This window comes from Pipistrellus kuhlii, unplaced genomic scaffold, assembly GCF_014108245.1.
Source record: "Pipistrellus kuhlii isolate mPipKuh1 unplaced genomic scaffold, mPipKuh1.p scaffold_m20_p_24, whole genome shotgun sequence".
NCBI classification, from domain to species: Eukaryota; Metazoa; Chordata; class Mammalia; order Chiroptera; family Vespertilionidae; genus Pipistrellus; species Pipistrellus kuhlii.
The window spans coordinates 517564-534220 of record NW_023425523.1 but is presented as its reverse complement, the minus strand read 5'-3'; the positions used below and the strand labels follow the sequence as shown (position 1 = coordinate 534220).

Sequence of the window (16657 nt, the reverse complement as noted above, 5' to 3'; positions counted from 1 at the left end):
ATGCCATGCGTTGCTTTAACTCTTTTAGGACGCAGAAGGTGGGGAGAAAGGGAACATAGTCCTTTTGGTGGCCCAAGGCTTCTGAAAGAATCTGAACAATGAAATCTGCAGAGGAGGTGGCCCAAGACAGCCACTGCATCCCCATGCCAGGCATACCCTGGTAGGAGACGTTCAGGTTAGCTTGGAAGTGTAGAGCATGAGTAATGTCTTCATTTTAGAAATGTGAGACGTGGATGCCCAGGTGGGCTATTTACTAATGCCGAACGTGAGAATTAAATGACGCCAAGAACTGTGAACTACGGGGTGAAACGCCTTTGCCACAATTTCCCAGTACCATTCCCATCCCCCTCGCCTTCTTTTCCCACCTGGGATGCCGGTTGTTTCAGAAAGCCGCCCTGCTGCCCCATGGCCTGTAACCCGCAGGGATTCTCCCGTGCCTGCTTCCTCGTGCACGTGATCCCTATTTCCCGTCATCTTTGTCCTTCTACCCAGTAAACAGCTGGCTCAGGGTGGGGGCGGGCAGACTTTTTGTGGATGCCCTGCTGCCCGCCCATGCTGCTGGGAATTACTGGAATAAACGCTCCTCTCGGAGTCAGCCCTGGCTCCTCTCAAATGGCTCCCCATAGTGACTAACTGGCAGCCCAGACCCCTTAGTGGGGCGGTTACACTCTCTCGGTTTTGGTCCTGACCAGTCTCTGGAACTTTGTGGACCTTTCTTCTCTTTTCAGAATTCTCAGTCATCTTCCCTCCAACTTGATAGATCCTCCCTTCCTCAAAGTGATGGACAGACGTAAACTCCACCTGCAGCCAGACATTCCTGAGCACTGAACCACCCATCAGCACCTGCCAAATACCCTAAGCCCCGGATTCCTAAGTCCCTAGGTCCCTAATCATAGGCCTCACCTGAAACCACCGGTCAGTGTGCTGAGTGCCCTAAGCCCCGTCCCCTATCCTCCCCTTAAAGGTGCTTGTACCCTAGCCCTCGCGTGCGCTCTCTCTCTCTCTCTCTCTCTCTCCCTCTCCCTCTCCCTCTCCCTCCCCCTCACCCTCCCCCTCCCCCTCCCCCTCCCCCTCCCCCTCCCCCTCCCCCTCCCCCTCCCCCTCCCCCTCCCCCTCCCCCTCCCCCTCCCTCTCCCTCTCTCTCTCTCTCTCTCTCTCTCTCTCTGGAAGCAGCCGCAGGGGTACTCTTCTCTCCAATGAAGCCTGTGTCCTGGCATCCCGGTCTCCGGCACCCTCTTTATTTCATCTTTTACAAATTAAAAGTCTCCCAGGCCTCTTCATCTGGCTCCAGGCAGCCAGAACCTGGGTGGGGAGACGGCAAAACTTTTCTTGGCTGAAAGGAGAGTTGGGGATCTCGTCCAGGTTATTTTCCTGTTTTCTTAGTTGACCGAGAGCAGCAGCTCTGGAGGAAATGTGGCTGTTTACCAGGGAAGCGCGTGTATAAACCCTTCGGTGAGGACAAGGGTCTCGCGGTCTTGTTAGTGCTTCCCACACGGTCTTCTTGCTAAATGCTAAAATGCAAAACCGTAGTTTGCAGACACAGCTCAGCAGATGCACTCTGCTCCAACCCAACCAGGCACGTGTAGCTGATTGCAAAGAAGAAATCAACACGCAATTGACCACATGGTGTGTAGAAGCTTTGTCTAGGCCTCTCTTTTGGGAGGCAGCACTGGAGGGGGAGCCTGTCCCCTTTACTTGCTGCAAGTAAACAGAGCTACGTAAGGACAGCCGGGTCTCCCTTGTGAGGAGATCCCCCTGCGCAGGGAGCCCCGCAGTTTGCTAACCATTCCAGATTTCTCTTAAGCTGATGGGACTGACCGTGTTCAAAGCTGGTAGCCTGGTCAGAATCACCTGGGGCACTGGTCGGCAAACTCATGAGCCAACAGAGCCAAATATCAACAGGACAACAATTGACATTTGAGAGCCAAATTTTTTAAACGTAAGCTTTTTCTAACGCCACTTCTTCAAAATAGACTTGCCCAGGCTGTGGTAGTTTGTGGAAGAGCCACACTCAAGGGGCCAAACAGCCGCGTGTGGCTCGAGAGCCGCAGTTTGCCGACCACGGACCTGGAGAGATTAACTAGTTCGTTTCTGTCTTGTCACTACTCCCCACTATAGATCTGTGGAGCCACCATGGAGTCTAGGCTTCTGATTTTTTAAAAATATGTATATTTAATGATTTTGCAGGAGAGAGGGAAGGGAGAAGGGGAGGGGGTGGATGAGAAATAGAGCTCAAATCCAGGCATGTGCTCTGAGCAGGAATCGGAGCAGCAACATTTTGGTGCTGGGAACGAAGCCCAACCAACTCAGAGCGACACAGGCCACTTATTCTTATTTCCTCCTTCACTTGGGAAGCATTGACATAGAAAACTGGCGTCAATCGAGCAATGCTCGGGGAGTTTGGAGTCACACTTTATTCACCGCGATGGGCTTAGAGAAAATGAATTCAAATTCCAAGCAAAGCTACAAGCAGAACTTCCCTTTTTATTAGAGAGCCAGCCCTGTGTGCGCTTAGTGGTTATCCCACTGCTGGCCTCAAAAACAACACAGTTCTATCCAATTAAAACATACACCTGGCATGGCATTGAGAGTATGGGCCTCTCTGGCTTACAGAAGGCTAAGTTTATCTTCCTCATTATTCAAGCAGGCTAGAGCAAGCTAGAAAGCAAAGTTGTTATTATTTTTTTTTAGAATAAGAGGCCGTCTAAAAAAACAGCAGAGAATTCCAAACAGTACTTTTACAAAATAGGGGTTAGCCTTGTCAGCATCAGCCAGATACCTGGACAGATAACATCCATAGGTTTGAGTTTAGGAGGCCTAATGTGTTTTTCAAGGTTGTCAATTAAGAATATAGTTTTAGGTAAAGCGTTAACTACTTAGAAGAAATGAGAAGGGAGGGGGCAGGGGACAGATGGCGAGGTTGAAAGCAGGCAGGCAGAGCTGTACAGGACAAAAGGGGGAGAAAATAACCCTACGGAGGTCGTGTTGAATAGGATAAGAAATAATCTCCCAGGCCAGCTCTTCCCCCTCGAGGGAAGAATACCAGGGTTCGTGATTCTCAAACTGTAGCCTGCACTCACGAAGGAACTTATTTGGGGAAGGCTCTTTTTTATTATCTACACAACAAAAATTACTGACTTTTAAGGCAAGTGTCTTTTTCAAAAATACATTTTGCATATGCTGAGAAACAGAATTCCTCATCCATTGGCCAGCTGTTATGTTGGGCTCTGGGGAAAATTTTTTTAATTTTCCTTTAAAAGGGGCTCCTTTTATGAGAAATTCAACTTTAAATTTTACAGTATTTCTTCATCGTGCTCATACACTGAAGACCGAAGGAAACGGCACACGGCGATTCTTCACCAGCTCTTCTCCTCTCCCCCAGCCCGGGACGTAGACCCCTCGGACCCTCTTCCCCCAGGGCGTTCCTGTCTGCCTGGACGGGTTTTGGAGTCCCAGCGACTCTGGGTAAAGGATTGCAAAGAACTGGCCGCGCATCTTCCTCTCCACCCGCTTCCCCCACCACCACCACCACCACCACCACCGCTGTCAGCCACGAGGTGGCGCCACACATGGGTAGGAGGGCGGGAAATTCAAATCCTTTGTCCCCCATCAGAGCGGGAACCCACCCTCCTTGACCCTAGAACCTAGTCCTAGGGGATCGCTGATCCGTCCAAGGCCCAGGAAGTGGCACCGGGTTACTGGGACGTGAGAAAAACTCACTGGCGTTTCAGGCTGACCGTGGCCACCGGTTATAATTTCCAGTGAGAAACCGGAGCCATCTCAGGTCGCCTGTGTGAAAAGGCCTCGAGGCGGACCCCACCGAAAACAAGTGCCCAAGGAGCCACCGCACAAGGTCGCCGAGCGTCTCCCCAAAGCCCCCGCGACAAGGCGAGTGTAGGCTCCAGAAGGAGGGCCCGTTTGGCTGCCCAGACCGGGACTCCTCCGGGGGCCCCCGTTTTCTGAAGTCCTTGAACGGCTTTCCTACCCAGGATGGGGTCCCAAACCCCGTCGGAAAACCGCAGAGTAAGCGAATCAGTCTTTTGTGGGTGCATCCTAATGAACACCGAGAGGGTAAGGGCACCTTGAACTTGGCATGAAATATGAAGACAGCCTTGGGGCACAGCTGCACGGACCGCACTCCAGTTAAAAACAGGCGACCCAGAGACCAAACCAAACTACACTGAAGAGAAATCAGGGCTCTAACTGACCCCACAGCATGAGACAGGGACCTCGCTCAGAAACGGCACTGACAGCTTTCCTTAGAGCAAATGGGTGGCTCTGAAAAGAGCCTTTGGGGTCGGGAGCCGGGCCGCGGCGCTCACTTGGAGCTGGTGTACTTGGTGACGGCCTTGGTGCCCTCGGACACGGCGTGCTTGGCCAGCTCGCCGGGCAGCAGCAGGCGCACGGCCGTCTGGATCTCGCGGGACGTGATGGTGGAGCGCTTGTTGTAGTGCGCCAGGCGCGACGCCTCGCCCGCGATGCGCTCGAAGATGTCGTTGACGAACGAGTTCATGATGCCCATGGCCTTGGACGAGATGCCGGTGTCGGGGTGCACCTGCTTGAGCACCTTGTACACGTAGATGGAGTAGCTCTCCTTGCGGCTGCGCTTGCGCTTCTTGCCGTCCTTCTTCTGCGCCTTAGTGATGGCTTTCTTGGAGCCCTTCTTCGCGGCCGGAGCAGATTTGGAAGGCTCTGGCATGGTGTCTGCAAAATGCTGTAGAGTTGCTGGTGGTAATTCTCACAACAGAATAAAGGTGAAAGGCTGAGGGCTCAGCCAGTATATATATGTTTCTCGATGTAAATGAGGAACGGAGAATCCTGACTTCTGATTGGGTAGTCTCCACATGGCGCTGAGGGGCGTTGTCTATTCAAATGAGGATTACGCAATTCTCGTTTCTATTGGACAGAACATATTTTAACCAATCAGATGTCTTATCTCGCTATCCGAGCTGTAACTATAAAACGCTTTCTTCCACTTAACATCCTCACACTGCTTTTTTGCTGAGTCTCTTTCTGCAGTCTTAATTAAACTTTGCTAGCATGTCCGGACGCGGGAAGCAGGGAGGCAAGACGCGCGCCAAGGCCAAGACGCGGTCCTCCCGGGCCGGCCTGCAGTTTCCTGTTGGCAGAGTCCACCGCCTGCTCCGCAAGGGCAACTACTCGGAGCGGGTCGGGGCCGGCGCGCCCGTGTACCTGGCGGCCGTGCTGGAGTACCTGACGGCCGAGATCCTGGAGCTGGCGGGCAACGCGGCCCGCGACAACAAGAAGACGCGCATCATCCCGCGCCACCTGCAGCTGGCCATCCGCAACGACGAGGAGCTCAACAAGCTGCTGGGCAAGGTGACCATCGCGCAGGGCGGCGTGCTGCCCAACATCCAGGCCGTGCTGCTGCCCAAGAAGACCGAGAGCCACCACAAGGCCAAGGGCAAGTGAGGCGCGAATCGCAGCGTTCAAAACCAAAGGCTCTTTTCAGAGCCACCCACGCTTTCACTGAACGGGCTTGCACGAAAATTTCCATTTCAACAGCTACCAAATTCTGTCCGCCAGTAGATGGCAGTGTGCAAATATTAACTCCACTGAAAACAGGGACACACTTGACAATCACAGGTGATTAGGGGATGAATGCTGCAGGTCCTCGGGGCTGTAAACGCGAGTGCAAACAGTGCGTGGTGAAAGGTGTCTATTTAAATGCAAATAGTTAGTGACCCTACAGACAGTTGTTTTGCATCTTAATGGGGCACATTATCGCCAGTTTTCCCATCTTCCTACAGGCACCCTAGTGGGTTGTAAGTAACAGCTATGCTGCAGGCTCCTGTGTCCTGTCCCTTAGGCAGAACTACTCTACACGGGGCACAGCGCGGCTTTCACTGGGCTCAGCCATCTGTTTGTACCACGTACACGCTTCAGGGTGTGTTTTTTTTTTTTTTTCTTTAACCACACTTTCCACAACTCAGTTAACATTGTGAAACGTATGAGAATGCCAGTTAATGAAAAGTAAATGTTACTGTAGCTATAGCACCAAATGTGAAATCGAGTTAAGTAAGCATTTAGAAAAAAAACCTACAGAAACATTTTAAAATCTCTACATTTAAATAGGAAATGAAGAAACTGACGGGAAATTGGCTTTCCTAAATTTGAATGAGGCTCACAAATTACTTGGCCCATCCCGTGTAGCGCGCGCTTTTTCAAAAATATCAGAGGGAAGCCAGTTTCCGGGGCCAACATATAAAATTTTTATTCAGGAAACAGGATATATAATTGTAATATTTACATTAAAGTCTGCGGGGAAAACCAAAGAACATTGTAGAGAAAAGCGGTAAAAACGGTAGAAGCGAGAAAGATTAGGAAGCAGTCTTAGATGAAAGGGTGGGTGGGAGGAAGGTTAATTTACGGTCCAAACGCTCCGGAAGCTCCTGTGGTCCGGAAGTGGATGGGGCTTCCAATAACTTCCCTACGGGTCTTGATGGACAGATGCCTTATCCAATGAGAGCAGGCCTTGCCTTATATATACCGGTGAGCACCCAGTCTGTTTATCGTTCTCCCAGCAATTTGCTGCTCTCAGTGTTCTCCGAATGGCTCGCACGAAGCAGACGGCGCGCAAGTCCACGGGCGGGAAGGCGCCCCGCAAGCAGCTGGCCACCAAGGCGGCCCGCAAGAGCGCGCCGGCCACGGGCGGCGTGAAGAAGCCGCACCGCTACCGGCCCGGCACCGTGGCGCTGCGCGAGATCCGGCGCTACCAGAAGTCCACGGAGCTGCTGATCCGCAAGCTGCCGTTCCAGCGCCTGGTGCGCGAGATCGCGCAGGACTTCAAGACTGACCTGCGCTTCCAGAGCTCGGCCGTCATGGCGCTGCAGGAGGCGTGCGAGGCCTACCTGGTGGGGCTGTTCGAGGACACCAACCTGTGCGCCATCCACGCCAAGCGCGTCACCATCATGCCCAAGGACATCCAGCTCGCGCGCCGCATCCGCGGGGAGCGGGCCTGAACTCTGTCCTTTCCACCAACACGGAAACCCAAAGGCTCTTTTCAGAGCCGCCCACCACTTTACAAAAAGAACGGCTGTAACTGCACATCCTAGGTGCTGGGATCCAAACAAATGGCTGGGGGAATTTTAAGCACAGGTTGTTTAACGTTCAGTTTCTTGGTATTGGTTTCTATATTAAGGTGAAAGCCCTTTGTCAGTGGGTCAATTAAAAGTATTGGGCATCTTCCACTTGCCGCTTTACAGACAGATGATATTCCTCCGTGTCGTACTGACTTCTGTTTCCAGTGCTGACGCATTGCAGGGCTTTCCCTGGTCCCTCCATCTTGTTTCATCCACCACCACCCTCAGGCCTCACTCTGACAGGCAGTTCCTATCCTGGTAGTTTATCTTGTTCCTTAGGCTCTACGTGTAAGATCACATGGTAGTAGTTGTCTCTCTGGATTCCTAATGACGTTTAGATATCAAAGTTTCACAGCATAGACAGAAGCTAATATGGTAGCTTTTTATTGGATTTTTAATTTTTCATGGAATTCTCAAGCAATTGAAACTTGTTTGAATCACCAGAAGCAGTTTTGACTATCTCTGTGTCCTGTTCAATTGAGTTCAGACAACAGGGTTTATGAGTGCACTTATTTGTATAGAGGCTCCTGACACCGTTATTTCTGCATTTAATCCATCAAACACGCTAAAGTTAAGTCTTCCTAACAGCAGTGTTGTCTGCACAAAATCCCTAGTTAAAAAAAACAAGCAAAAAACACCCCTAGGCTGTCTGGCTCAGTGGATAGAGCATTGGCCTGCAGACTGAAGGGTTCTGGGTTAGATTGTGGCAAAGGGCACCTCCCCGGGTTTCGGGCTCCATCCCCACTAGGGGGTGTGCAGGAGGCAGGTGATCAATGATTCATCGTGTGTTTCTCTCACTCTCCCTTCCTCTCTGAAATCAATAAAGAAATATATTAAACAACAGAAATACACATTTATTTCTGACTGCGCAACTGAACACTGATCTCCCTAAAATAAGATGGCCGCTCACGGGATTAAAATGAAAACGGGCCTCAGTGCTCTCCACCAGCGTCCACTAAGTAAATGTAAGCAGCCAGGAAGATTAGACTGTCACTGTCCAAACCTCAGTCAGGGGGACTTAAGATGCTGGAGGTGTGGACATAAAGGTCCGCACCCGCCAAGAATTTTTTAGTTTATTTGAGCTGAAACAGACATGTGCCAGGGAGCAATTATCTTAAATGATTTGTTCGTTGGAAGGCACCTGGGGCTTATTGAGTTTTACCATTTCTTTTCTGCATCTGAAATTAGGAAACATTACAAGGAGGTGGGAGAGAGCAAGGCAGGGTCCGAGGACAGGATAGTTAAGATGATGGGCGGTTACTGATTTGGAAGAAGGCTGAAAGGGGAGAAGGGGTTTCAAAGGTGTGTTCACTTAGGTGCCCAAAGACCATGGACAGCACTTGCTTAGGGTGCAGCCTGGGAGTTAAGACCCCCTCTCCCCCCTCCCCCCCTCAGAAAACAGCATTCGTTTGTGTGCTTGGACTAACGGCCACAAGAAGGAAGTCACGCACCACCATTATAGCAATTACGTAGCCTAAGGCCGGTTACACTGCAGGGAAAATAAATGTCAGCAGAACAACCATAGCAAAAAGAATGAGTGGGGAGTCACAAGTGCGGCCCCCGCCCTGCACATGAAGACAGCCTAGCAATGTGCTCTCTTAAGATGGTTTCAGCTACAAAGTGAACAGACGGCGGAAACCAAGGGTCCTACTATAATGTGTGATTTCCTTTAATGTGTAGCCCCAGCCCTCCATTACGCTTCTTCCCAACGCCTGAGCCCTTCTCCTCGTTGGCCATCACCTCCCTGAGGCGGCCGGGAGAGGTGGCCAAGCTCTGACTCTGGGAGACAAGGCCTGGGCTTCTGTGAAGGGGAAGATGTAGGCTGCAGGAACCAGCACCAGGTGACTGACCGGCGGGGTCAGGCCAAACCTGGGTTTAGTCTCCTCGGTACTTGGGTTCTGGCTAGGAGAGAATTCAGAGTCCAGACCCAACCTGTAGGAGAACATTTATGGGGTAAATCAGAGGGAGAAGAAGCAATTCTAGAAGAAGTGGGCTTAGGAAGGGAGTCATGGAGGTGAGGGAACCACCCTTGGAGCTTGGGAGTGAGGAGGCTCATAGTAAAGAGAGAGGGGGAGGGCTTGGGGATGAGGGAAGGGTGTTCTCCCTCAGGGCTTTAAGGCTGGGGTGTCAGGGGAGATCCCAGGGACGCATCTTAACAGGATATCCAGCAGCTTGCCAGGTGCATCCAGTCAGGGTTGTGGTCTCCACTGATTGATTGGCAGCACCAGAGCAGGGGACATTACTCCATGCAGCTGACGCTAATGGCAGCCACGGCTGGTCTGGTTGCTTATCTGGGCCCGGAGCTGAAATACCACCCAGATGTTATCTCCAGGAAGAAAAAGTGAGGGGAGGAAAAGTCTCCCTGGGGCTCCCACCCTGTTGACCTGGGCCATTGTCTTTGCTCTGCTCCTGTTGGTCTCCATGCCTCCAGCAAGGATAACGACCTGGAGGCTTAAATTCGGTTCCTGAGCCCTGGAGCTGCAGGGCGCCCCCTGGCCACACCCTCATGAAACCTGACCAGGCAGCAAGACCCATGGCCCCAAGCCCCTTACTCCTGAGGACTTTGGTTCTGGAAAACCCTTGTCGGCACACTGTTGGGGAGCTGGGGTTATATGTAGTTTATGTAAGACCTACGCAGTGCCTGGCTCTTTCTCTGCACCTTGGTGTCCGCACAGATGGCTACTATCAGCACCACCAGGTAGGCGAGCCTTTGCTGGCTGGGGCGCGTGAGCCGGAGTCACCCCCTAAAACGGGAGCCAGGACTACAGACCCAGGACTGCGCGCGCCCCGAGGCGCCTCCCGGGAACTTGTCTCCCGGGCGGGATTGGAACTGCCCCAGGCTACGTGCAGGAGACACGCCCGAGGGTAACACTACCCACGGTGGCACCGACGAGAACTAGCGCCCTGACATCAGACACAGACACTTTTCCCTCCAGCGTGGACCACACACACACACACACACACACACACACACGGCGGGTAAAGCCGCTTCGGGGTGCGCACGTTTGTCTAACGGAGGACGGGGAGCCGCCCGCCAGGACAACATGGCGACGGGAGGCTGTTTTGGGCGCGCCCTAATGGGTCCCACCCAAGTTCACGGAGACGGGGTCCGAGGGACGGGAAGACCCCGCCGCTGCCGCGCCCTGGGCGGCGGCCATCGCTCCAGGGCGCCTTCCTGTCGCCAGGAAAACGGGAAGGAAAAGCAGGAGCGAGAAGCCGCCCGCCCGCCCGCGCCGCCTCCTCCCGGGGCCAGAGCCCAAACAACGCCCGGGACGCTGCAGCCGGCCTTCCCAAAACGCACCCGGCGCACTCCCACACCCAGCGCGAGGAGCGTACTCCACCCAACGGAAAAGCCAAAACAAAACAAAACAAAAGAGCCAGCGTGCGTCAGCGGCCGCCGCGTCCAATGACATCCGGGACGAGGACGCCGGGCGGCCGCAGCGCGCGCCAACCCGCGAGCGGGCGGGACTTTCGAAAGCTTTTCTGGCCGATCGTGCCGCGCCGCCAGGAACCAGGAAGGGGGTGGGGTGAGCGGGCTGCGCCCCTGTCCACCGGCCCATCCTGGATAAGGGCTGCCGAGGGCGCTTCTCAGCGAACCGGCAACCCCGCCAGCACCCAAGCCCCTTGGGTGCTGCGGGGATGGCCCCGTCACCCCACAGCAGCCCCGTTCCCAACGCGCACGGCCGGCCTGTCACCTCGGCACCCGCCCCGCCCCGGCCCCCAAGAGCCCTCCCCTCCGCCCGGTGCCCGCGGGCACCCCCGACAACGCGCCAGGGGCACCGCCCGCAGTGGAGTAACAGGTTGAAGGGCAGGGAGGGAGGAGGGTAGGTAAATGGGGGGAGACGTGCTCAGCTCGCTTCTGAGATCCGTGGTGGCTCTGAAAAGAGCCGTTTTGGGTTTAGAAGCGGGTGCGGACCTACTTCTTCTTGGGGGCGGCCTTCTTGGGCTTGGCGGTCTTGGCCTTGGCGGCCTTGGCCTTCACGGGCTTGGCGGGGCTCTTAGCGACCTTCTTGGGCTTGGCAGCCTTCACCTTCTTGGGGCTCTTGGCCGCCTTCTTGACTCCCGCGGCCGCCGCCGGCTTCTTGGCCTTCTTCGGGGTCTTCTTGGCGGCCTTCTTGGGGGTGGCCGCGCCCGCGGGCTTCTTGGTCTTCTTGGCCGCCCCGGCCGCTTTCTTGGCCTTGGCCGCGCCCGCCTTCTTGGCCTTGGGCTTGGCCTCGCCAGAGGCCGCCTTTTTGCTGATCTTGAAGGAGCCCGAGGCGCCGGTGCCCTTGGTCTGCAGCAGGGTGCCCTTGCTCACCAGGCTCTTGAGGCCCAGCTTGATGCGGCTGTTGTTCTTGTCCACGTCGTAGCCCGCGGCCGCCAGCGCCTTCTTGAGCGCGGCCAGCGACACGCCGCTGCGCTCCTTGGAGGCGGCCACCGCCTTGGTGATGAGCTCGGACACCGGCGGCCCGGACGCCTTGCGGCGCACCCCGGAGGGCTTCTTGGCCGCCTTCTTCTTCACGGGCGTCTTCTCCGCGGGGGGCGCGGCGGCGGGCGCGGCGGGCGCGGTCTCAGACATGGTGGCGGTGGCGACGAAGATCGAGGAAAGAGTTGGGAAAAGTGGCGAAGCGCCGGTGGCGCAGGGCGGGCCGCCGCCGAATATATAGAGCGCAGGCGCGCGCTGATTGGTGCTCCCGCCGCCCTCGGCTGGCAGGCTCCGCGCCGCCGCCGCGCGCCCGGAGTTGTGTTTGTTACACTTCACAAAAGGGGGCAAATATTGAAAACCCCCGCACCCAGCCCCCCAGGGTCGGTCGGAAAAGAATCCGAGAAGCCTCAGGCTTCGTGCTCGGTGTTTATTTTCCCCGTAACCGCAAAGGCGCCGCGTCCAGGAGCCCCCAAACCCCCCAACTCCCAGGCAAGTCCGGGACCATCGGAGACCACTTTCTGTTTTTCTTCCAAATTACCTGCTCGCTCCTTGGCCCTTGAAAGTTCTTTTTCTCAGGGGCGGTAGGGCACATGTTCACCTTCCTTTGGGGACCCACACGAAGTCGTTGTCACTCACAATTTCACGATAATTCGGTTTCTTCGCAAGGGAAGTAACACAGGTCCTGGGTGAATTCTGCGTAGGGACGCGCAGGGACTGGGGACCAGGACCGGGTTCTGGGCCAGCCCAAAGCAGCTCCGGAGGGATGCGAGGGGGGTCCCTAAGTTCCCCAGGGGCCCTGGGTGGTGGCGGGTTAGAGACTTACATCTTTGGTTTGAAGACTTTGGGGGGCGGGGGGAGTCTAGCAAATCCCTCTTTTCATAGATGGGGGCGGGGCACCCTTTTCACCTTCCCAAGTGGAGACATTGGGCTGTTTGTAAAAAGCTGTGAGGTTCCCCTCTGCGTGGGCCACGGCGGGGGGTCTGGCCCTCGAGAATAGGGACAATAACCAAGGAAGGAAGACCCACTGAGCCTGCCCAGCGCCCCCGCAAGACTCCGCAGTGGGAGACATTGCAAGGATCTGACCCCAAACAAGCCTTTAGTTGTGTATTTATTTATTTTGGTAATAAGCAATAAAGAGGTGAATTTCGGCCCATGCAACCTTTGGGTTTCTTCCAGGTACAATACCTCACACGTCAGGGTACACAGCACCCTCTACGTGCGAACTCACACCTGTAGGAGGAGGTATTAAGAGACCCTTTGACTGATAAGGTGAGCTATAGATTGGAAACATTAAAAAGGGGGAGGGATGGTAACATTTAAAAAAAGAAAAAGAGGAAAAGTACTGGAACATGTAAATGATGACTTTTTTTTTTTAATTTTGTGAATTCACCTCTTCCCATCCCTCCTGAAGTTGGCCTGAAGTCGTCTATTGCAAAACTTGCTTTACCGCTTTAAGTTTTGCTGCTTCCTATGGTGCCCTTGGGTTCAAAGCCGTTGCACTACAGTCGTGGAAGAAAAGCCTGGGCAGACGTTCTGCTCGTGTATTTAAGGGGAATGTGGTTTGTGTTTAGGGACACAGGAAGTGTGACAACTCCCCGGAAATTCCTATTCAAACATACGTGTACATGCCAATGTGCATTAGAGGTGCCAGCGGGGGAATGGACCACAGGGTTTTGCAGACACGAGTGCAACCTGAAGATCTTGACCAAGCTGAGCCCACCACAAAGAAGTCATGTGTAGCCAGCCAAACGCAAAGAAGAGATCAGCACGTTCTGAACCAGATGGTGCCTACAAGCCATTGGTAAACCTTCCTGCTGTGAGACAGAGCTCTGAAAAGTATTCCGATACCTCCCTTCCCTGTCACAGTCAAAAAAACTAAAAACGTTTCCTTCGGCTCAGACACGCCAAGTGGGGACCCGTTGTGTGGGGTCCCAAAGGGGCTCAGGCAGATAAACTCAGGGATGAATGAGAAACCAGGCACCTTGGTTTAGATTAAGGATAACCCCATGGTTTCACTGAATACCATCCGTTCCACCTTTCAAAACGGTGTCTCCTCCTGCTCACGTCCTCAGAATTAACAGCCTAATATGATTAGAGAGGGAGGAATTAGCAGCCGTGGAAAAGCACTTTAGACCTGCCTTCCATCCGTGTGACGTGGGGCCTCGGAACCATAACAGATTGTGGAAACTATACAAACAACTAAAGCACCTTCATCGTCTTCCTTTATTTTTGCTAAAAAGATAAAGTGAGAACATGCCACTCTGCTTGGATTCTGTGAGCACAGAACCACTTCCCGTCTGAAATCTAAGGGAGCCTAGCCATCAAGAGCAGAGCTGTGTGGCCCAGGCAGCAGGGCTCAGTGGTTGAGCATCAACCTCTGAACCAGGAGATGCCCAGTCAGGGAACCTGCTCTGGGGTTGTGGGCTTGATCCCCAGTAGGGGGTGTGCAAGAGGCAGCCAATCCATGATTCACTCTCCTCATTGACTTCTCTCTCTCCCTCTCTCTCTCTCTCTCTCTCTCTCTCTCTCTCTCTCTCTCTCTCTCTCTCTCTCTCTCTCTGTCTCTCTGTCTCTCTCTCTCTCTCCCTCCCTCCCCCTTCCTCTCTGAAACAAATAATAAGTATATATATATATTTTAAAATAAAAGAAAATCCCTGAATGGAGTCCTGATTGGCAGGTTGCTGGACTCCCTTCCCTATAAATCGGGGTCCTGGTGTAAACCAGCCTCATTGGTAAACCTTCCTGCTGTGAGACAGAGCTCTGAAAAGTATGTAAATGTGATTCCTGGGGTTCCATAAGGCCATGATTGGCAAACTCATTAGTCAAGAGTCAAATATCAACAGTACACGATTGGAATTTCTTTTTAGAGACAAATTTTTCAACCTTAAACCATATAGGTAGGTACATTGTTATTAACTTAATTAGGATACTCCTAAGCTGGCCTTTGCTAAAAATTCAAGGGGCCAAAGAGTCGCATGTGACTCTCAAGCTGCAGTTTGCCGACCACTGCCCTAGACTGAGTCACTGGATCATTTTAAGTTTTCTAGTATCCCACAGAAAAATGGTGAAAAGAAAAAACAGGTTTGCCAAAACCGGTTTGGCTCAGTGGATAGAGCATCGGCCTGTGGATAGAAGGGTTCTGGGATTGAGTCCAGACAAGGGCATGTACCTCGCTTGCAGGAGGCAACCAATCCATGTGTCTCTCTCACATCAATGTTCCTCATTCCCTCTCTCCCCCCCTTCCTTCCACTCTCCCTAAAAATCAACAGGAAAATGTCCTTAGCTGAGGATGAACAAACAAACAAATAAACACGCACACACACACAAAACCAAACCACTGGAAAAGACAAAACTATATGAGGTTGAACAAGCTACTAACCTACTCTATGCCTCAGCTTTCTCATCGATACAGGGCAAACAATAGTACCTGTATTAGAGGTGATTTTGAGAAAGAATTGGTATTTATATAGTCCTTAGAACACAACCTGGCAATATAAGTACAGATTATATATATTTTACCATACACGTGTTAAAATGGTCTTTAAACATTTTATATACATTTCATTGATGGCAGTGTGGCACAACCCGGAAACCGTTGGTGTCGGAGTGACAGAAGACTGATAAACACCGCAGTCCTCTGAGCACTTCCCGTGCCCCAGGCAGTCCATGCGCGAGTCTCTCTCCTTCCTGACCACGACCCCATAATCCCACGCCAGCCACTGCCACTCCCCAGCGAGGGCACGGAGACGGAGAGCTCGGACCTGCCCAGGACAGCCCTGGGGACCGAGGGCAACCGTGTAAGCACACACACACACACACACACACACACACACACACACATTAGAATATGAGCTAGAACCGAAGAAGAGGAGGTTTCTGTCTATTTATAAGGTGCATTAAATTTAAACACGCCCCACCTGTTAACTCCTCGCTGAGTGAGGTTTGGGTGGAAGGCGTCGTCGCCCCTGCAAATACATGCTGGGTGGGCGGGTCACTCCCAGAGAGTGGGAGCCGGTCACAGCACACCCTGCTGTTCGCCCGGCTGGACACCAGATGGCGCTCCGAACCCACCCGCGCTCTCCAGAGGCGCTGGCCCGTGCCTTCGCCTTGGTGTGAGGATTCCTTTCTAGGCAGACCCTGAACTGGTGGGTTCTTTCATCTCTTTTGCTGAACAGAAACCATTATCTCCCCCCCCCCCCCCATAGACAGACGATGATGACCCTAAAGACTACAGGAAACCCATCGGCCAGGAAGAACCTGGGAGAAGCCAATGAATGGTCCTGGGCTCCGTCGGGTAGGAAAACGGTGCAGAGAAACTCACTCACCCTACGGGGAACGGACCCTCAGTCCTCTGGTCCCTGGAATAGGAGAGTAAACGGGACGAGCTCTGCCCTATGGCGGGGTGCGGAGGGTCGGGACCCAGAAAAAGGCAACAGTGTCTGTGACAAAGGTCACAACGGACACGAACAGGGGGGGGGGTCAGTTAGACACGGGGTCTAGACATAGGTGTCCTTTTACGAAAGACCATTTAAAATGTATTTCTTTATTTTTATTTTTTAAATATCTACTTTTGCTATATTTAATTATTTAATTGATGAATTAATTAATTATCCTCACCTGTGGATATTTTTCCCACAGGTTTTTAGAGAGAGTGGATGGGAGAGGGAGAGACAGAGAGAAATGCCGATGTGAGAGAGACACGTTGATTGGTTGCCTCCCCCCTATCCCCCCCTCCCTGACCAGGGCAGGGAGCCTGCAACCCAGGTAAGCGCCCTTGACTGGGTAGAACTCGGGACCCGTCACTCTGCAGACTTTCGCTCTATCCACTAAGTCAAACCGGCTAGGGCTTAAAATTTATTTTTAACTATATTTTTATTGATTTCTGAGAGGAAGGAAAGGCAGGGAGGCATAGAAACATCCTGCACCCCCCACATGGGGGATCGAGCCCACAACCCAGGCATGTGCCCCACTCGGGGAACAGTGACTTCCTGGCTCATAGGTCGATGCTCCACCACTGAACTAAACTGGCTGGGCCAAAATCACTTTTAAAATACTACATGACTTCCCTTCTTTTTAAAAGTAAAATGACCGCAGTGGGAAGGAGGCTGACACAGGGAAAAAAGTATTTGTGCAAAGATAGTAACACACT

The 16657-nt window shown here is 53.1% G+C and overlaps 3 protein-coding genes across 3 annotated transcripts; 1 reads left to right on the top strand and 2 right to left on the bottom strand.

Moving 5' to 3' along the window:
* Positions 1-2399: 2399 nt before the first annotated feature.
* Positions 2400-4756, bottom strand: LOC118727386 (histone H2B type 1-B-like). The gene has a single exon (XM_045586802.1). The coding sequence runs from the start codon at positions 4697-4699 to the stop codon at positions 4319-4321; it is 381 nt and encodes a 126-aa protein (XP_045442758.1). The 5' UTR covers positions 4700-4756; the 3' UTR covers positions 2400-4318.
* A 257-nt stretch (positions 4757-5013) lies between these two features.
* LOC118727365 (histone H2A type 1-D-like) lies at positions 5014-5434 on the top strand. The gene has a single exon (XM_036453141.2). The coding sequence runs from the start codon at positions 5041-5043 to the stop codon at positions 5431-5433; it is 393 nt and encodes a 130-aa protein (XP_036309034.1). The 5' UTR covers positions 5014-5040; the 3' UTR covers position 5434.
* Positions 5435-10963: 5529 nt separating this feature from the next.
* Positions 10964-11709, bottom strand: LOC118727354 (histone H1.2). The gene has a single exon (XM_036453129.2). It carries the CDS (start codon positions 11659-11661, stop codon positions 11020-11022), a length of 642 nt encoding a protein of 213 aa, XP_036309022.1. The 5' UTR covers positions 11662-11709; the 3' UTR covers positions 10964-11019.
* Positions 11710-16657: the final 4948 nt, after the last annotated feature.

What these genes read in the sequence shown, in the direction of transcription:
- LOC118727386 (XM_045586802.1), bottom strand. Translation starts at nt 4,699, where the DNA reads ATGCCAGAGCCTTCCAAATCTGCTCCGGCCGCGAAGAAGGGCTCCAAG.
- LOC118727354 (XM_036453129.2), bottom strand. Translation starts at nt 11,661, where the DNA reads ATGTCTGAGACCGCGCCCGCCGCGCCCGCCGCCGCGCCCCCCGCGGAG.
- LOC118727365 (XM_036453141.2), top strand. Translation starts at nt 5,041, where the DNA reads ATGTCCGGACGCGGGAAGCAGGGAGGCAAGACGCGCGCCAAGGCCAAG.